The sequence below is a fragment of the Pteronotus mesoamericanus genome, unplaced genomic scaffold (assembly GCF_021234165.1).
Source record: "Pteronotus mesoamericanus isolate MK-2021 breed Mesoamerican mustached bat unplaced genomic scaffold, CSHL_Meso_final scaffold_1066, whole genome shotgun sequence".
Taxonomy (NCBI): Eukaryota; Metazoa; Chordata; class Mammalia; order Chiroptera; family Mormoopidae; genus Pteronotus; species Pteronotus mesoamericanus.
Window position 1 is genome coordinate 1,325,094 of NW_026555299.1, and position 19,224 is coordinate 1,344,317.

General features: G+C 36.8%; 1 protein-coding gene and 1 pseudogene across 2 annotated transcripts in view; one reads left to right on the top strand and one right to left on the bottom strand.

Moving 5' to 3' along the window:
* The window catches only part of CKAP5 (cytoskeleton associated protein 5), an 83,688-nt gene that overhangs the window by 14,546 nt on the left and 49,918 nt on the right, over positions 1–19,224 (top strand). For both annotated transcript variants that reach the window (XM_054587058.1, XM_054587059.1), the window contains exons 2-4: positions 15,114–15,207; positions 15,687–15,880; positions 17,165–17,371. In XM_054587058.1, the coding sequence (XP_054443033.1) occupies positions 15,151–15,207; positions 15,687–15,880; positions 17,165–17,371 (458 nt within the window). In that variant the 5' untranslated portion in view covers positions 15,114–15,150. The remainder of the gene's footprint in view (positions 1–15,113; positions 15,208–15,686; positions 15,881–17,164; positions 17,372–19,224) is intronic.
* On the bottom strand, positions 8,263–9,106 carry LOC129081444 (regulation of nuclear pre-mRNA domain-containing protein 1A-like; annotated as a pseudogene).

Sequence of the window (19,224 nt, forward strand, 5' to 3'; positions counted from 1 at the left end):
TATTTGGAAATACTGTAGTTATATAAAATGTCTATGAATTTGGGACGAAAGATAGAAATACTTATGATTATAATCTTGAGGTCTGATGTCAGAGACGGAGCTGTAAAATCAATGCATTTTTTCCCCTCTAAATTTTTAATTCACTAATAAGCACTGCACTGGGTATTATTCATTTGTGTATATGCACTGTACTATGCTTATTGAGATGACCAGGATTCCTATGTCAAAGGAAGTGTTGGTCATACCTTTTATGATAAATATTCAGTATTCATTTTATATCACACACTGGAAGAAAAAGATGTTTAAGGTATTGGGTTGGCCATAAAGCGCATTTGTTTTTTTTTCCATAAGATGACTCTAGTAGCACCTAGTTGTCTTTAACTTCGTTTGAAACAATTTTGTTAGATTTTATTGTGACAGCTGTCATATCAGCATGCATTTATTTTTATTTTTTAAAAGATTTTATTTATTTATTTTTAGAGAGAGGGGAAGGGAAGAAGAAAGAGAAGAGAAACATCTATGTGTGGTTGCCTCTTATGTGCCCCCTACTGGGGACCTGGCTGGCAACCAAGGCATTTGCCCTGATTGGGAATTGAACTGGGGACCCTTTGGTTCGCAGGCTGGCACTCAGTCCACTGAGCCACCCAGCCAGGGCTCAGAATACATTTTTTAAAAACTTCTCAAAATTGGTGAACTTTTGTGTAGGTATTTTAATATCGAAGATGGGGAAAAATACGCAACATTTTTGGCATATTATGCTTTACTATTTCAGGAAAGATAAAAACGCAATTGAAATGCAAGGAAAGATTTTTGCAGTGCATGGAGAAGGCACTGTGGCTGACCAAACGTGTCAAAAGTTGTTTGCAAAGTTTTGTGCTGGAGAGTTCTTGCTGGGTGATGCTCCATAGGTAGACCACTTGAAGTTGAAAGCAATCAAATCAAGACATTAATTGAGAACAATTAACATTATACCATTCGGGAGATAGCCAACATACATACTTAAAATATACAAGTCAATAAAGTCATCGGTGAAAATGCAAAATGTGTCTTTTATTTTATGGAAGAAACCGTACAGACTTTTGGCCAACCCAGTACCTTCCAGCCCTTGCTGTTGAGGTGTTCACAATCTTGTGGAAAGCTGCTCTACAAACCATTATTACCATCAGAATAGTGTGATGTGCTTAATGAGGATATAATGAAAGAAAATCTTTTTTAAAATTCATTTTTATTGTATTTTTTTCCATTGCCATTTATCCTTCATATCCCCCCTCCACTTCGGAATTAAGATTAACACAAATTTAGCCATTTACTTAGCCCTGAATTCTGTAAGACCTTGCAAACAAAGGTAACCTGGGTCTGCTCCCTGGTAGAGCCATTTTTATGCCTGTCCTTTGGAATCTAAATTTCCATTTGAGCCACTATTTGGGATGATAGATGTTAGGACGTTTATTAATGATCTTTAGCTTCATTAAACTGGTCTGGTGGTGACCGAAGGCTTTAGTAAGGCATGTTTATTTATCAAGTTTAGGTGGAGTAATACAGGCTTAAAAAACACACAGCCCTTGCCTGTGTGGCTTAGTTGTTTGGAGCGTCCTGTTGACCAAAAGGTCGAGGATTTTATTCCTGGTCAGGGCACATACCCAGGTTGTGGGTTCAGTCCCAGTTGGGGTGTGTATGAGAAGGCAACCAATCGATACTTCTCCTGTACATGTTTCTTTCACTTTCTTCCCCCCCCCCCCCCCCCCCACTTTTTCTGTCTCCCCTTTCCCTTTCTCTCTCTCTCTCTCAAAGCAATGAAAAAATGTCCTCTGATCAAGATTAAAAACACACAGGGGACACACACACACGCACACACACACACACACACACACTCCCCCCCCACCCCGCCCCCGCCCCAGTTGATTAGAACATCGTCCAGATCAGCCAAACTTTCAGGTTGGATCCTTGATCAGAGCACGTACAAAAATCAACCAATGAGTGCATAAATGGGTGGAATAGCAAATCAACGTTTCTCTCTCCCCTCCCTTCCTCTCTCTAAAAATCAATAAATAAAACACACAAAAATCTTTCTTGACATATGGAGGAGACACAAAATGCAGTCAAACCTTGTAAACTGAGATAGAGGAAAAATTCCTCTTACGAAAAAAAATTGATAGCCTATGGAGAGCTCAGAGACCACTACTTAACTCTCTGAAATATTGGTAATCCAGTGTCTCCTACAATATTCTCAAGAACTCTTCATGTTAAATTAGATGTATGAAAAATTGTATTTACATGCAAGATTCTTTATCTAGAGACATAGATTTGTAGTGAATCTTGGCCAGTTTTTAAAAGATTACATTTTACTCACAAGAAGAATGTTATTTTTCTATTTCATCTCCTGTTACCTTCCTACCCATCTTGTATCATTGTCTGGGATTCCTCGTCCTGAGAGAAGAAAAGAAGTCAGTGAGAGGGTGAGTGAAGCATTCCAGGCCGCCAGAAATCTTTTCTGGGCCTTTGAGTTGCCATTGGAAGAACACTGACTGCTCAAGTTAAGGAAGTAAGCAGCTTACATAATGGGGTCTGTATATTTATCCTGATGCTTTGGCTATTTCCTGCATCAATATTTTTCACCCCTGGAGGAGGGATTAGGATTGTGATACTGGGAACTGATCATGTCCTTTGTTTCTGGTACATTACCTGTATTGACACCAAAAAACGAGATCCATCCAACCGTGGTGGAATCTCCCTGGTTGGGCCTTAATTTGCCTTACAAACCCTGTGGGCTGGAAGAGGCCCTAGTCCTGCAGACCTCTGGACCAAGAGCAGCGGCTCCTTTAAGCTATTAGCGTTTGCGGGAAGGGGGCCCAGGAGGGGCGGGCACTCAGACTGCACGCTCTGGGCCCCGCCCCTGGGGGAGGTGTTTCCCAGCGGGCCGGCAGCACCACCGCTGCTGCCCGCCCGGTATTCCTGCTGATTCTGCTCGGACATTAGGGCCTCTCCATGCCTGGGGAGCGTAAGTGTCAAACTGCGGGCGGGGGGTCCAGCATCCCGTTCCCAGGCCGGAAGCCCTTGTAGACAGTTCAGGGGACTTTCCTGGCCTATCAGAGGCTAAGGCCAGCGAAAGAGCATAAACAATGCCGGTTGCTCTGAGCTAAAGCCTGGGGCATCTGCTCTACTTCTAGGTGGTGGCAGCGGCCCTAGAGTGCTTGTTTGGCTATGCAGTGATTGAGCGGTGCCCACATCCTGGCGTTGCCTCCCCTGGTTCCTACTTAGAGTAAGGAGAGGATTGCTTTTACCCGAGTATAACCTTGTTGAGCTGGACAGTTGCAGCTGAATCCAGTGCCCTTGAGCCTTGGGTCCTTAGCCTGGGATTTGGAGACCTGAGTGGCTTCGGGATGAATGAGCGTTAGGTTTTCACCTACCTTGGTAAAGTTGAGCAGTAACTCTCAAAGTTGACCTAATTCACAGGCAGGTTTAGTTTTCAGCCTCCCCAGAGGCCTGTGTTGTTGTCGGGTCCACCTTTTGGAGACATTGACAGTGATCATCTGTTAGGGAGAGTCCAGTTAACTTTCTTTCCTGCTGATGTGTAGCACGATGTGAAAGAGACAGCTCTTTACAGCTCTTTACTTTCCCCGCGCTCAGAAGGAATTTAGGGGAGACCAACTTCCCAGGTTTAGAACAGGAAGCATACCCAAGTTTGTTGAGATAAACCTGCTATGGAAGCAGTTCAGATTTCTAGCTCCCTGATAATGCAGAATACTCCAGCAAGAGGATAAATCTTGTCCTTGTTAATAGGAATTACCTGGAGGCACTGAGGTTTTTTAAATTAAAAGGTCTGAGGGGTAGGGAGTATAAGAGGACTAAATGGTAATGGGAAAAAAAAAACACACACACACAATAAAGAATAAATAAAAGAATAAATGGAAAGTGAAGGAGAAAAGAAAGAAGGAAAGGCTTGTCATTTTGTTACTGGCTACCTAGAGATTTCGTCTGGCTTGACCAACTAATAATAAAACGCTTAAATTTTGTATGCCAGTTACATAATTTTTATGCCTCTTTAATCCAGTTATTTGTTCCTAAACATGATTTGAGTGTTTGTGTATTCTGTTTTATCCTTGTTTTATAATTATTTTCTTTTTTGCAGTGAGACTATCATCACACCTCATTGGTCACTCAAAGGAGATGTTTTTTGAGTGGGCAAAAATTTTCCTTGAACTTCCCTCAGACTCATTCTGTGCTTCTGCAGTAGCATTTCCATAGTCAGAAGTGAAAGTCTAGGAATGGTAATCAGATCCAGATCTCTTGTATTGTGATAGTGAGGAGCTTTTGTAGGTCAAGGGCTTGGAAATTAGCCATAAAATAGTTTCACTGCCATAGCTTCTTCCCAAGTAGGAAGCTAAAATAATCTATTTAATAGCTGTATAATTATTCTTACAGACTATCAAGGTATGGGAAAGGATCCGACACTTGAACCCTTGGGTCATGAGAAAGACTAGTGGACTGGGAGACAGGAGATGTAGGTTTCAGACCCAGCTCTAACAATACTCATGACCTAATCTCTTCATGCCTTACTTTTAGTTGGTTGATAAATAAGAAAATTCATAGATTGCTTTAGTCTGTTATGATAGTACGTAATGCATATTTAATAGGTAATTTGTTATTTAATTGAATACAAAACTGAAAAGTCACACAGTTTGAAATTTATTCTAAGTTCTGCCTTTATGTGTGACCTTAGAAACATTTCTTCTGGTCTAAAAAATAATTACATCCAAACCTTTTCCAGCAGTAGTGTTGACTATATGGTATTTAAGCTTTTTTAGATAACATCAGTGGTGCAAGATTATATTTCTGTAGAACAGATGTATTTTATAACTGCCCTCCTTACCTTTGCCTCTGTTTTAGGATAGGGTAAAACCTAAGAGATCTGAATAATTTGAAGTTTCTGAATATTTGTAGTATGGACTAGATTGAATGAACCATTATAAGTAGTAGTTCAAATAAATTTTATTAATACTTTTCTTTGTTGGTAGTTTTCATTCTTAAAGCATCAAACCTTGCTATATAATGAAAATTTGATTTTCTTTGTTTATAAAATCCAGATGCCTCTGTTCATCCCTGGTGCCATATTTCTAACCAGTTGAAGATCATATTTCTGAAGTCTAAAACCAAACTTACACTCCTTACCACGCCTTCACTTCCCCCAAACAAACAATCCAGAACTTTCTGACATATTTTTCTGTCATTGGTGCTACTGTTACCCCATCACCTAGACTGGGGCCTCTTACTAGACTCTCATTCCTATTCCCACATCCGTAGTTGCTAAGACTTACTGATTCTACTTCTTTAATGTAACTCCCTTCAGCCTCCCTGTTCATCCTTTCCAATACTAGTGCCAACTCCCCTTTCTGGCTTTTGTTTATCTTTGCCCTGGAATACTGCAGTGATTTCCTATCAAGACTCTACCTTCTTCCTCTTACTATTCGTTCTACATAGACTTGTCTAAAGTAGATAGGATCATATCATTGCCCTGCTTCAGTTCATCTTCCTCTGCTGTTTAGCTTAATATTCAGCATTCTGCATGATCTGACCCTGATCTACCTTTCTGATCTTACACTCCAATAAGTGGGGCCATTCAGTGTTCCCCAACCATGCTTAGGACTTTTCTACATCCAAGACTGCCCGTCTTGTTTTCTCAGTCTGGAACTTCTCCTCTTCCACTCCTGTTTTGTTTTGTTTTGTTTTGTTTTTGAAAAAGCCCATCTATCATTCATTCACTGAGTTCAGATGCCATCCTTTCTATGAGATTTTTACTGACCATCCCTCACTCATTGGTGTTAATCCTATCTTTGAACTCTTGTAATAACCTTCATTTGTCCCTTGCTAATGTCACTTTCCATATACACTATATTTTGTATTATGATTATTTGTTTACACATACTATCTCGACTCCTGTGAACTCCTTGAGTATATTGTGGAAATTCGGTGAACAAATGTTTTAGGTAAAACTGGAATGCAGTAACTCCTAATTATTAGGTCCTACTATTAGAAAGGACTCTAACCTTTACAGCCAGCATATGCACATGTGAAATTATTGGTAGCTTTAACAAATAATTCTTACTTCCTAAGGACTTTTATTAGTAACCTTTATTAGTTTGGGTTTTTTTATTTTTAATTGAATTTAATTTTGTTTGAGATTGGCTTTTTAAAAAAAAATTTTATTGTGTTTATTTCCATTATCATTTAGCCCTTTTATACCTCCCTCCCCCCTCAATCACCACACTGTTGTTTGTGTCCATAAGTCCTTTAAAACACAGTTTTAATGAGATAAAATTCACACGCCATTCACGCATTTAAAGTGCACAGTTCAGTGGCTTTTAGCACATTTATAGATTTGTGTATCACCACAATCAGTTTTAGAATGCTCTTATTACCTACGAAGCAGCCAGCGCCCCCAGTCATCACTCTTCTAATATCCCCCAAACACTTCAGCCCTGGGTAACCACTGCTCTCCTTTCTGTCTCTATAGATTTGCCTGTTCTGGACATTTCATATAAATGGAATATACAGTATGTGGTCATTTGTGACTGACTCTTTTCACTTAACATGTTTTCAAGGTTCATCCATGTTGTATCATTTACTTCATTTTTTTTTTTATTGTGGCAAATTAAACATAAAATTTACCATCTTAACCATTTTTAAGTGTGAAGGTCAGCGGTATTAAATACATTGATAATGTTTTACAACCGTCATCACCATTCATCTCCACAGTCTTTTCATCTTATAAAACTTCATACCCATTAAACAACAACCCACTATTCCCCTGCTCCATCCGTCTGCTGGCAATGAGCATTCTACTTTCTGTCTCTATGATTTTAATTACTCTAAGTACCTCAAATATGTGGAATATTACAATATTTGTCTCTTTGTGACTGGCTTATTTCAGTTAGAATAATGACCTCAAGGTTCATCCAGGTTATAACATGTCAGAATTTCTTTCTTTTATGGGGGGAGGGAATTTAGAGATGTTTTATTGACTATCTAATTTGAATCTGCTTACCACGAAAAGAATAATGTCTAATATGTAAAGTAATAAGTAAAAAGTTTTCTTCTAAGTCGTCATTGACTATAAATTCACAGCTTAACAGTGTAATTTAAGAAGAAAGCAGGAGAGCATGCAACTGCTCTAACACACAGGGTTAAAAAAAGGTAAAAGTATATTGTTTTGGTAACTCTAAATATACAAATATAATATTTACCAGCTCTTCCCTGTAGTGCAGCACTCCTTAATTTCCAAATACACAGTCATTCAAAAACCTTAAGGAAAAATTTAAAATGTTCCAGGCTACTTTACTGAACATTAATGAATGTTCCTTGAGATATTAGAACTAAAAATACTATTGTTTTTAAAGTTAAAGGCTACAGGAATAATACAGGTATCATTTTGTTGTTTCTCTTAATCCCACAGATGGCTTTATGTTAAAGGGATCAATTTTGTTAAAAGGAGACTGATCTCACAGAAATCAGTTCTGGAATGAAAACCATACTCCTGGGAAAATGTCAAAATTCATAACGTTTTCCAACCAATTCATATTAATCTAATCAACTATTTCTAAACAATTTACTCGAGGGGGTCCCTATTTAATATTCCTCTTATTCTTCACCAACAGTTAGAATGGAGCACCTATGGTGCTATTGTGGAAACATTCTTTAAGATCCGACCCCAAAAATGACATCCATGTTTAGTGTTTAATTACTGACCTCTAAAGAATAAGGTATCAAAGTCATTGAGAGGCACAGAACTGATATTTTGGTCAGGGAGAAGGGTGAAGATTAAGTTGAAACACTTAGCCTCCTACAATCAAGTCCTAACTATACCATAATCAAGTCTCAACCAACTCTTGATTAGCTCTTACGCTTTAGGAATTACATACTATACTGTGATTAGATACTGAAGAAAATAAAAACATTTGAAAATAAATGAGGAAATAGAAACATGGAATTTCCCACACGGCCCTGGATCAAAAAAATTTACAAAAGGTCTTTTGAAAATAATCACTATTTGTGAGCTTATAAATACCCAGAGATCATCACTTTGTTTAAACTGTCAAGTTAACTTACCAGTAAAAGAGTAAACAAACATTTTAAACAATTTTATAAATTACTTTTCTCTTTTGGTTAGTGTCATTCTCAACAATATACAAAAATAATGCTACTGGACTATCCATACATTCTGTCTCCATCTCCTGCAAAGTCCTGGATCTGGAAAGAGACTGATCGTCAATCTTCACTGTAGAAGTCTACTGCAAAGGGCAGGTGCATATGGCTTCTAGTGACATGGGGCAATTCAGATAAGTCTGGCAGGCTCTGGATCCAGGACCTGAGTTCTTTGTACACTAGGAAAACTCTGGCTTACTTGTGCTTATACTCTTCCACTTTATGCTCTTTCTCTGCAAGGCCTTCCTTTTGACAATGAAGAAAATCTGCTAATGTGCGAGTGAGTTGCTTCCTATCATCTATTTCAGCTGCCAATCTGCCATTGTAATCTGCAGCAACATACGAGCACCCTCTACCATTTTAGAAAGTCTCCAGATTCTTTATCTGCTGCCTAGTAGGGATGCTTCTTGGACTTAAACAGATAAAGCAGCTCTCCTCTGTTGAACTGCTGCATCACCTGAAGCAGCATTTACTAGATCTTGTAATGTTCTAACGAGATCTAGAGCCTGTGGTGGTTCATGTGGAGATCCCAGAGAGGAACAGTTTTTATTTTCATCCACCTTTACTTAGAATTCTTATCGCCATACAGAGTTTCCTAGACTTCTTATCGCCATACACAGCTTGCTTATTAAATTGTTCTAATACATCATTTCCACAAACAGACCTTTCTTCCCAGTTAGATAACACTCTTCCAAGGTGTTTCTTACAACTTTAATCAGTTTCACTTTAAACATGCTTAAAAGCCTTCGCTATAACTGGTGCAAAATATTTTGTATACTCCATCCCCTTTTGCTGTTCTGAATGACATCATTGGCTAGGCAGAGAAACTAAGCTTCCTGTTTGGTTTGGCTTTAGGCAGTTCCCACTCCCACAAGGTGATGATAGGGCACGAGTGCTTGCGGTGGTGGAGGAGTCAGGGACAAGGTCGCTAAATCTTCAGCGCCAGCTCAGAGAAGGCAGGTGATGCTCCAACACCCACCGCATTCACACTGTCCCACGCGTTGGCGTGAGGGGAGGAGAGTTTCACCACACTCGCTGCAACCTTGTCCCCTCACCCTACCTTTCGCCACACTACATCCAAGCCCCACGCAAAACCCAAAATTTCCTTCCTTTTTCAGGCTCAGTAGTATTCCAGTATATGTGTATACCACTTTTTGATTATCCATTCATCTGTCAATGAATACTCGGGTCGCATCCATATTTTAGCTACTGTAAATAATGCTGCTATGAACATGGGTGTACAAATAATCTCTTTGAGACCCTGTTTTCAACTCTCTGGAGCATATACCTAGAATGGAATAGCCAGACCATATGGTAATTCTATTTTTAATTTTCTGAGGAACTGCCGTACTATTCTTCACAGCAGCTGCACCATTTTACGTCCCCACCAACAGCATACAAAGGTCCCAGTTTCTCCATATGCTTATCAGCACTTGTTCTTCCCTTAGAGTAGCACCCTAATGGGTGTGGGGTGGAATCTAACTGTAGCTTTGATTTGAATTTCCTTAATGATTAGCAGTGTTGAACATCTTTTCATGTACTTATTGGTCACTGGAGAAATGTCTGTTCAAGTCCTTTGCCTAGGGTTTGTTGTTGTTGAGTTTTAGAAATTCTTTATGGTATTTCATTTCTTTTTATTACTAAATAATATTCTTGTGTGGATTTACCACATTTTATTTCATTTACCACATTTATTCATCAGTGGATGGACATTTGATTTGTTTGCATTCTTCAGCTATCATGAATGATAGTTTGGTTTTAATTTGTTGTGTATTTTGAAAACAGTAGGCCCTGGCTTTGTAGTTCACTTGATTAGAGCATTGTCCCAATATGCCAAGGTTGTGGGTTCAATCCCCAATTAGAGCACATAGTAAGAAACCACCAGTGAGTGCATAAATAAATGGAACAACAAATCAATGTCTTCTCTCTCTTTCTCTCTCTCTTTTTCTTTCTCTTCCCCCTCTCTCTCTCAAATAACAAAGAAGGGAGGGAGGAAAGGGAAAACAGTACTGCATTTCTCTAAAGAAACCATCAAGCTTTTAACTTGTGTGACAGTTGATGAAATTGTTAACTTTTATTCTACACACATTTCATTTTATACTGACTCTGAGGTTCCTGCTTATTACTTTCTAAATGTTCTGAATGTTCCCAAGGACTTGACTTTCCTTTGTGATAATGGTTAAAATTTGCAGTGGAGGCAAAGTTTAGCTTTCTCAATAGTGGTTACTTTAATGACCCGCCCCACCCCAAATGTTCTTGAATTATATAGTCAGACATTTAGAACTAATATGAGTTATAGAGATCACAATCTATTACCCTTTATTTTTTTGCTAATCTCAAAGATTTTCCTTTTCAGCTGGTAGAGTGAACTCTCAATGGAATAGGGTTGAGGTGGGAGGGGGTGTTGAACTGCATGGGTAACCCCAAATCACAGTTAAGGCTGTAATCATTCTCCTCTTAACCAAGGACAGGTTAACAGTGTGTTAAGGCCCAATTGGGTAGTTAGGCTTGATTAGTAGGCAGCTGCTGATTAGGGATGATTTCCTTTTACCAAATAACTGTGTTTTAAATTTCTCTAAATTATCTGAGCCCTTTTGGAGGCAAATAAACTTGTCTTTTATATATACTCTCATTTACTCTTCATATTTTCATAGAGCTAGGTAATCACCAAAATAAATCTTAATTATTTATAAAGTATGAATAGTTTTCACTGTAGATCATCGAGAAACCAGATGCAGATAAATTGTAGGAATTTTACCAAACGAGGAATCAGGAAATCTCTTGTAGACCAGCCTCCCCGGCATAAGTGACTGTCGCACACTTCTGCAGCGCTCATCTCCGACTCAGCTTGTCCAGAACTCTTCCACATCCCTCTCTTCCACCCCTTCTCCGTTCACGCAGTAAGGACATTCTTGGACATTCCTTAATCCATCCATTTTTCTCCACCAGCGTTCCTACTACCCCTAGGTCCAGGGTAATCATCTTTCATTTAGGATACAGCCTTCTGATTCCTCTCCATTGTTACTGCCTGACAAGCCGTTCTTTATATTGCTTTTACATTTACATTCAGGGTCTTCAAACACTGCAAGTGTGATAGTATATGCAATTTTTTTCTACTTACAGTCCTTCAAAATCTCCTTTTACCTTCCAGATGAAGTCCAAATTCCTCAACATCGCTTATGAGACCTCTTAGGGTCCAATCTTAACTACTTTGCAGCCTGAGCCTACACTCCCTTACTTTCCTTATTTCACCCTCACAGAAGTTGTTTCAGCTCCTCAGACCACCATAATAAAAGAAGCTAGAATAGACAAATTCTAAAATGTCTTTTTCTAAAGAAGCTATTCTTTCTATTTTTCTTGTTTCTAAACTTACCTCTATTTCTGTACTTATCTCTGAATAAGTTTGTGAACCAGCACAAGTCTTTGAACCACGCTTTGAACAGCTCTGAATTGTAGTACTCCACATGGGTGAACTTTACAAAAGAAATTGTAAATGACAAAAGCAAGTTATGGAGGATTACAAGCAATAAGATAACAGTTTTCTAAAGCTCACAGGTACAATTAATTTTGTTGATTAGGACTGTGTGACTGTGACTCTGGCATAGAACTAAACAAACTTCAGGAAAGTGCTTCTGTGGGGAGAAAGATGGAGTAGGAAAGAAGTGCACAGGTACAATAATAATACTGTTAGTGTTCTCACTTTCAGATTGGGTGGTAGGTCCATTTTATTGTACTGCTTCGTAACTCTCCTTGCATATGTTTTCTTGTACATGTAAAAGTTAAATTCTAAAATTAATTTTATAATTAAAATAATTATAGGGAAAAATTAGTGGAGAAGTGCTTTTTCCTTAGTGTATCAACCCTGGAAGATGACAAACACAGAGACAGAGCAAGAGTCCTCAGTGTCACATGCATACACAAACACTGCGTCCATTATTTCAGTGGCTGGGGAGGTTTGGGTAGGAAGCAGGCCTTTCCTTTCAGTAGAAAGATCATAAATACCAACTTTTAAAAACTCAGACTAGAATATAGTAGAAGCCATTTCCGAAAGTATAACACAATGGCATCTAAATTTTCTATGAGGCACTTAGGCTGAATAACCTGCTTCGTCATGTTTCCAAAAGTAGTGGACAAGAAAAAAAGAAAAGTGTTGTAGTGAACTCATAAAATACTGGCAGTGGAATGTTATTGTCACATTCTATTAGTTGGAAAATATTTTAAAAGAGTTCATTGAGTGTTTCTCTTTGAAAACAGATGGGGAAAGATTGCTTTTGTAGCCCAAACTTGTGCCAATAAAGTTACGTTAGAGGTTTTCAACCCAGGCTGCACATTAGATCACCTTGGGACTTAAAAAAGATAATTATTGAAGTGAAATTCACATAACATAAAACTTAACCATTTAAAAATGAATAATTCAAATGGCATTTTATACATTCACAATATTATGCAACTACCACCTCTATCTAGTTCCAAAACATTTCCATCACTCTACAGTAAAATTCCTTACCCATTAAGCAGTTTCTACCCAATTCCTTCTTTCCCCAACCCTTGGCAACCAGCAATCTGCATTCTGTCTCTATGAATTGATCTATTATAATTCTAAATATTTTCATATAATTGAGTCATATAGAATAGGACCTTTTGTGTTTGGCTTCTTTCACTTAGCATCATGTTTGTGAAGTTCATCCAGTTGTAGCGTGTGTTCGTACTTCACTCCCTTTGATGGCCGAGTAATAATCCATTGTATGTACTAACCACATTTTGTTTATTCCATCCATTGATGGACATTTGGGCTATTTTTTGGCTGTTGTGAATAGTGCTCCTATAAATATCATGTGTATGTCCTTATTGGAGTACCTGTTTTCAGTTCTTTTGGGAGTAGAATTGCAGAACCATATTATTCTATGTTTAAATTTTAAGGAACCACTAAATTGTTTTACTTTTTTCATGGTGACTAGACTATTTTGCATTTACTTGGGGGACTTTAAAAATACAGAGATTTAATAATTAATTTTTATTGTATTTGACAAACATCAGTGTACAATTGTTTAAAATATTACAAAAAAGACTGGTTTTTCACTATAGAGTTGGAGAAGCAGTATATAGTTCATTCATTTTTGTTGCTGTATAATATTACACTAGTGAATATACCACTATTTATTCATTCTTTTTGATATACTTGTGAAGTTTTTCCAACTTTCCAAAGTATTGTACTATTTTATCTCCTGTCATTGCTGTATTAGAGTTTCTCTTCTCCGTTAAGGTTTGACTCCTGCTCTAAAATGTGCTACTGTTATTTTACAGGGTCCTGGAGATTTTAGAGCATTCTTAAAGAAAGTTCCACTTACACTGATAAACTTTCACAATTCAGTCTTTCAGTATTTAACTTTTCCTGGAACATTTCCTACATTTTCATGGGAGGGAACAGGTTATAAAAGAAAAGGCATAGACTTTGAATCTTAGTGTGATCGCCCTGCATGCCAGAGTTGTTGTTTTAGGCAAGTTACATAATCTTTGTGAGCCTAGTGTATAAAGTGAGGGGAATATCTTTCTTTCATGTAGTTGTTAGCACAAAATGAATCAGCATGCTTAACAAGTACTTTGCACAATGCCTAATTCAAGATAGACACTATCAAGGTATATATTAATTAAACAAATACTTATTGAAGATATTTTTTGTCAGACCAGGACTGAGGATGGAGAGGGGAAATAAGCAGAATCCCTTCTATGTTATTTATAATATTGAAAAATTGGAAACAATTTAAATCCCAACAGTAGGACTGATGATAAAAATGGAGTGCTATGCAGCCTTTAAACATTATCAGGTTCTCAAATATAGGAGAATGTTTGTGACCATATAAGAAAAAGATTGCGAGAGGATTTCCCTCTTTTCTTTTTTCATGTAATTTATACACTGTATGCATTGAAAAAAACCTGGAAGGACTCAAGTGGCCGCACACTTTAGTGTTCATCATGGTGGTGAAATTGTGTTTTAATACTTTCTTTCCTTATATATTTTCTGGATTTTCTGCAATTAGCATATATTACTTTCATAATCAGAAATGTTATCTAAACAATAGCAAAAGTTATTAAAGGAATATTGACTATAAACCTCACTAACTAAAAAATGGTTTAAATATAAAGTTTATAAAGGAATAGTTCAGGGGGAAAATTGGGACAACTAATAGCATAGTCAATAAAATATAATTTAAAAAAATAAAGGAATAGTTCATTCAGGGATTTATTTTTTTACTAGTTTACGTAAACATACTGACTGAAATCATATTTACCAGCATTAGATAGAGAGCTGGGTAGCATCAAGATTTTTCCATATTGAATATTTTCTGTAAGGAATTTTAAGTTAACAGTTGAAAGTATGACATTCTTTGAAATTTCTCTCTTGCCTTTTTAAAAAATTGATTTTAGAGAAAAAGAGAAACATTGATTTTTTTTTTTTTTTTGTTCTACTTACTTATGCATCCATTGGTTGCTCCTTGTGTGTGCCCTGACTGGGGATCCAACCTACAACATTGGCATAGTGGGACAATGCTCCAATTAACCAAATTAGGTACCTGGCCAGGGCCATCTTCTCTTGCCCATTTAAAAGACCAGGTAGCTCAGCTCTTCAGCTTTATTCTAGCTTTGTTATATATTTAAATAGTTCCCATTTGGGAAACTATATAAGCATCATTTTTTAAAAACAAATATCTCCTTTCTAGAGTTTTCAGGTGACCTTTTTTTTTTTTTTTTTTTTTGCTCTTTTAAAATGTTCTGTTAATGGGTATATAATCAAAGAATGAGCTTTTTTAATCTTATTGGTGCATCACAATAAAATAAATATCTCAGAAAAGTCCTTTTCTCTTAACAGATTGCTTGATGCTAGAGTTAATAGATATCCATTTTTATTTGATCAGGAATTACTGTTAATTCTTAGAAGAAACTGGAAGCACAATGGGAGATGATAGTGAGTGGTTGAAGCTGCCCGTTGATCAGAAATGTGAACACAAGGTGAGACTTTTCTGGAACTCAAATTCCAGTATCAGTGGCTTGTTTGGTCAGTAGTTATACTGTGTGATATATAGTTTAAAGCTACTCAGTGATTATACAGTACAACTGAAACACAACATACTTTGGAGATTGGAATGTTTCAGCAGGATGATTTGTGTTTGAATTGTAAGATCTTTAATGCCACATTCTAAAGAAGTAATAACTAATACTTGAATACTTTGTATCTGAAATACATTTATAATGGCTTGTCAGGAATTTTAGATGACCTTAGCAGAATATCATAAATATTAAACACTTAAAAAGTTTATTAGATAATCTTTTTTAAAAACTATCTGAATTTCTTAAATTCCTTTTTGTTTCCACTCATTGGGTCCTTTGTTCAGATATCCTGGTATAGGGTATTTTTTCCTTCCTCCCCAATTAACAATAAATAATAATAGCATTATTGTTTTGTTTTTCAAAATACTATTTTCTTTTAGCTGTGGAAAGCAAGGTTAAATGGGTATGAAGAGGCCCTGAAGATCTTCCAGAAAATAAGAGATGAAAAGAGCCCAGAATGGTCCAAATTTTTAGGATTGATAAAAAAATTTGTGACTGATTCCAATGCAGTGGTTCAGTTGAAAGGATTAGAAGCTGCACTTGTTTATGTTGAAAATGCCCATGTAGCAGGAAAGTAAGTAATTTCTTTTCAACTCTTCTGTGAAAAACCCCTGTCTGGTGCTACCTGGATTAATCTATATATCTATATCTATCTATATATATATTCATGGATCACTGTCCTTATATTAGCACTTTTAGAATATATGAATTTTCTAACTTTCATAGTTCCTTGATACTTGGTTGTTTTGTTGTTGTTTTTAGTCTTTACCTCTGTTCTCAGAAGTCTGAATGGTACATGGGATCTCTAAAAAGGAACAAATTAGAAATCAGATCTTGAGTTTTACCTTAAGGTTTGATGAACAAGCGATGTTTTTTCTTTTTCAGCCTTTCACATGGAAATTACTCTAAACTAAAATGGAAAGTCTTCAGCAGCTTTTAGAGGAAACTGAGAGGCTGTCAACAAAGAAATTACCAGAATTTCACTGAAAATAACTGGGCTTTACAAAAATCTTTGCCTAGTATCCCAACTAGATGATCTTAGAATTACATCTTTCTCCTGTGGTCATGAGCCTCTTAAACCTGATTTTTCTAACTCTAGTCTTTATGTCATTGAGAGGAGCCCCCCGACAAACATGCACACACCCACAAATGCGGGCCCTTCATTTAAGAGTTTTCCCTAAGTCTCCCTTGCCATTAGTGAAATCATTGTTTTTTTAATTTCTTTTTTTTTTGATACTAGAAATTTGTTTGACACATGCTGCATATTCCTTTAATTTCCAATAGTACAGGTTTTATTTAATTTACAAGCGACTCAAAGCAGTAAAGTTATTGTTGCCTTATCAAGGAGTTGGGAGCAGCCTTTTGTTGCAAAAGGTGCATATATATCCATTCCTTCCGTGAAGAAATTATCTTAAGAAGTGTTTAAAATTACTTTTTAAAAAATTTTCACAAAAGTGAGAACTTCATAGTCCTATTTTTGTATTGTGTATGTGTGTGTACATACACATGTGTATAGAAAGGACAGGAAGAGTGGATAAAAAGTTGAAAGTAGTTTTCTCTGGGTAGTGGGATTTCAAGAGATTTTTGCTTTCTTGTTTCAATTTTATACCTTTACAAACAACCTATGGTTCTTTGTTTTTGTCTTGTGTGACATGTCTTAAACTTTTGCATAAGTTTTTTAATATTCTCAAACATAAGTTTAAAAATTAGAAACTCATTTACGTCATTCCTAAGAATTTAAAAAGTGCATTTGTACCTCCCCTGCACTTCCTTCCATGCCTTCCATGACCTTGTTCCAGCACTTTCTACTAAAGTGTGTCCTTGTGTGTGTGATTGTTGTTTATAATCTCTATTACAGAACCACAGGAGAAGTTGTATCAGGTGTTGTAAGTAAAGTGTTCAACCAACCCAAAGCCAGAGCCAAGGAGCTAGGCATCGAGATTTGTCTTATGTACATAGAGATTGAGAAAGGAGAGGCTGTGCAAGAAGAGCTCCTAAAAGGCCTGGACAATAAGAACCCCAAGATTATAGTGGCTTGTACAGAGACACTGAGGAAAGCCTTAAGGTAAGATTTTTTTCATTTAGCTTTAGTTCTAGTAACTATAGTATCACAGTTGCGTTTGGGTTCCTGGTTTAAACAAAAATAAAAACTGCTGGACTTCACTGGGCATGCCATACCAACCAGGAAAGTGACCTAGAAAAGCTGAACTCATTCCTCAAGTGTGGACTTTGTATTCAGTAATTTTAGCCTTCAAGTGTGTTGCATAGTTATTTTATCTAAATTCCTTTCTAATGAAGATAAACGGGATATTTCCAACTTGTTTTCAGAGTATGAATTGGCCTTTTTGTGGAAAAGCACTGCTCAGGGTATTTAAGCAGCTCTTTCTCTCTAGCTGTCCTCAAGCATAAATTTATATACTTTGAAGTGTTGATTAAAGACACAGTTTGATGGTTAAAGCAAACCTTAGTTGCCTTTTTATAAAGTAGAAGCAAATGCTGTATGCCTTTAAACAGAATTATAGCCACAGCAAATAGAAAATAACTTGTACTCTTGTGTAATAAGTTATTTTCAACCCAAGAATGTCTTGGTCCTTTTTTTTTTTTTTTTTTTTTTTGAAGTTTTTCATGAATGGTATCTCTTTCAGGAACAAGTAGTTGTAATTTGCTATGAAAATATGAATTAGACAGGCCACTAATTTGTTCTGATTTGGCAGTCCTTCTAATCTGATATCCTGTCTCCAAAACCATTCACATGAGATACTTTAGAAAATGGCTCTTGTGAAACCCTAAATGTGTAGCCTACAAGACTGAAGATTTTCTCAACTCTCTTGTGATTTTGTATATGGCCTACATCTTAGAGAAAGAAGATGCTTCCCTTGGTGTTTGTCTTATATGAAAGTATCAAAATTTTTCGATGTTTTTAAACTACCCTCAACTTACAAGTTTTAAAGTTTCATGTTGTCTTTCGGTTGGTTCATAGTGTTCTTTTATAAAATTTGACTTTCACTTAGATTCTTGTGTGATGTTTCCTTGTGTCTAGACTCTTATAGTATAGTTGTCACATGTTTTTATGAATAGTAAATAGTATGCTCATTCTTATCGTAAAAATGTAGTGAATTGGCCCTGGCTGGTGTGGCTCAGTAGATTGAGTGCCATCCTGTAAACCAAAGGGTCAGTAGATCGATTCCCAGTCCAGACACATGCCTGGTTTGCAGGTCAGGTCCCTGGAAGTGGGGTGATGTTCAAGAGACAACTACACATTGATGTTTCTCTCCTTCCCTTTCTCCCTCCCTTCCCCTCTCTTTAAAAATAAATAAATAAAACCTTTTTAAAAGATTTAGTGAATTGACTTGGTAATTAAAACTGTGTTTGTATCAGTAGATCTCTCCTTAGTATTGGATCTCATAAAATATGTTATACTGTAATCTACCTTTTAATTAGAAGTTTCTAATCTAGAATGCTGTAAACTCTGGTCTGGTTACTTCATTTTAAGATGACTAGGAGAAGTAAGGGTAGGAAAAAAAGAAAAGAAGTTAGGTATATCTTCTTACATCTTTCTTATAGATGTTATTTAGTCCCATCCCTGTGTGGTTCTTCGATTGTCTTAAAACATCTCAGAATCTGTAAGTGGAACTAGATAGTTCTCTCAGACGGAACCTTGAAGCCATCTGTTTAATCCTAGGTTCCAGAGCTTCCTTAAGCCAATCTGTGTTAGCAAAAATTCCAGGATACCAAATATGTTCTATGGCCCATAAAACAGGCTTCTAGAACCCTTTTGTTTTTTCTATAGTAATGTGTTTAGTGTCAAGATTAGCTTTTGTTTTGTTAAGGTATTTTCCATGTGAACCTGTTCCAATGTTTGTTTGTTTTTAATCTTTCAGAAGCAGGCCAGGATAGTGGAACGCATAAACAAAACAA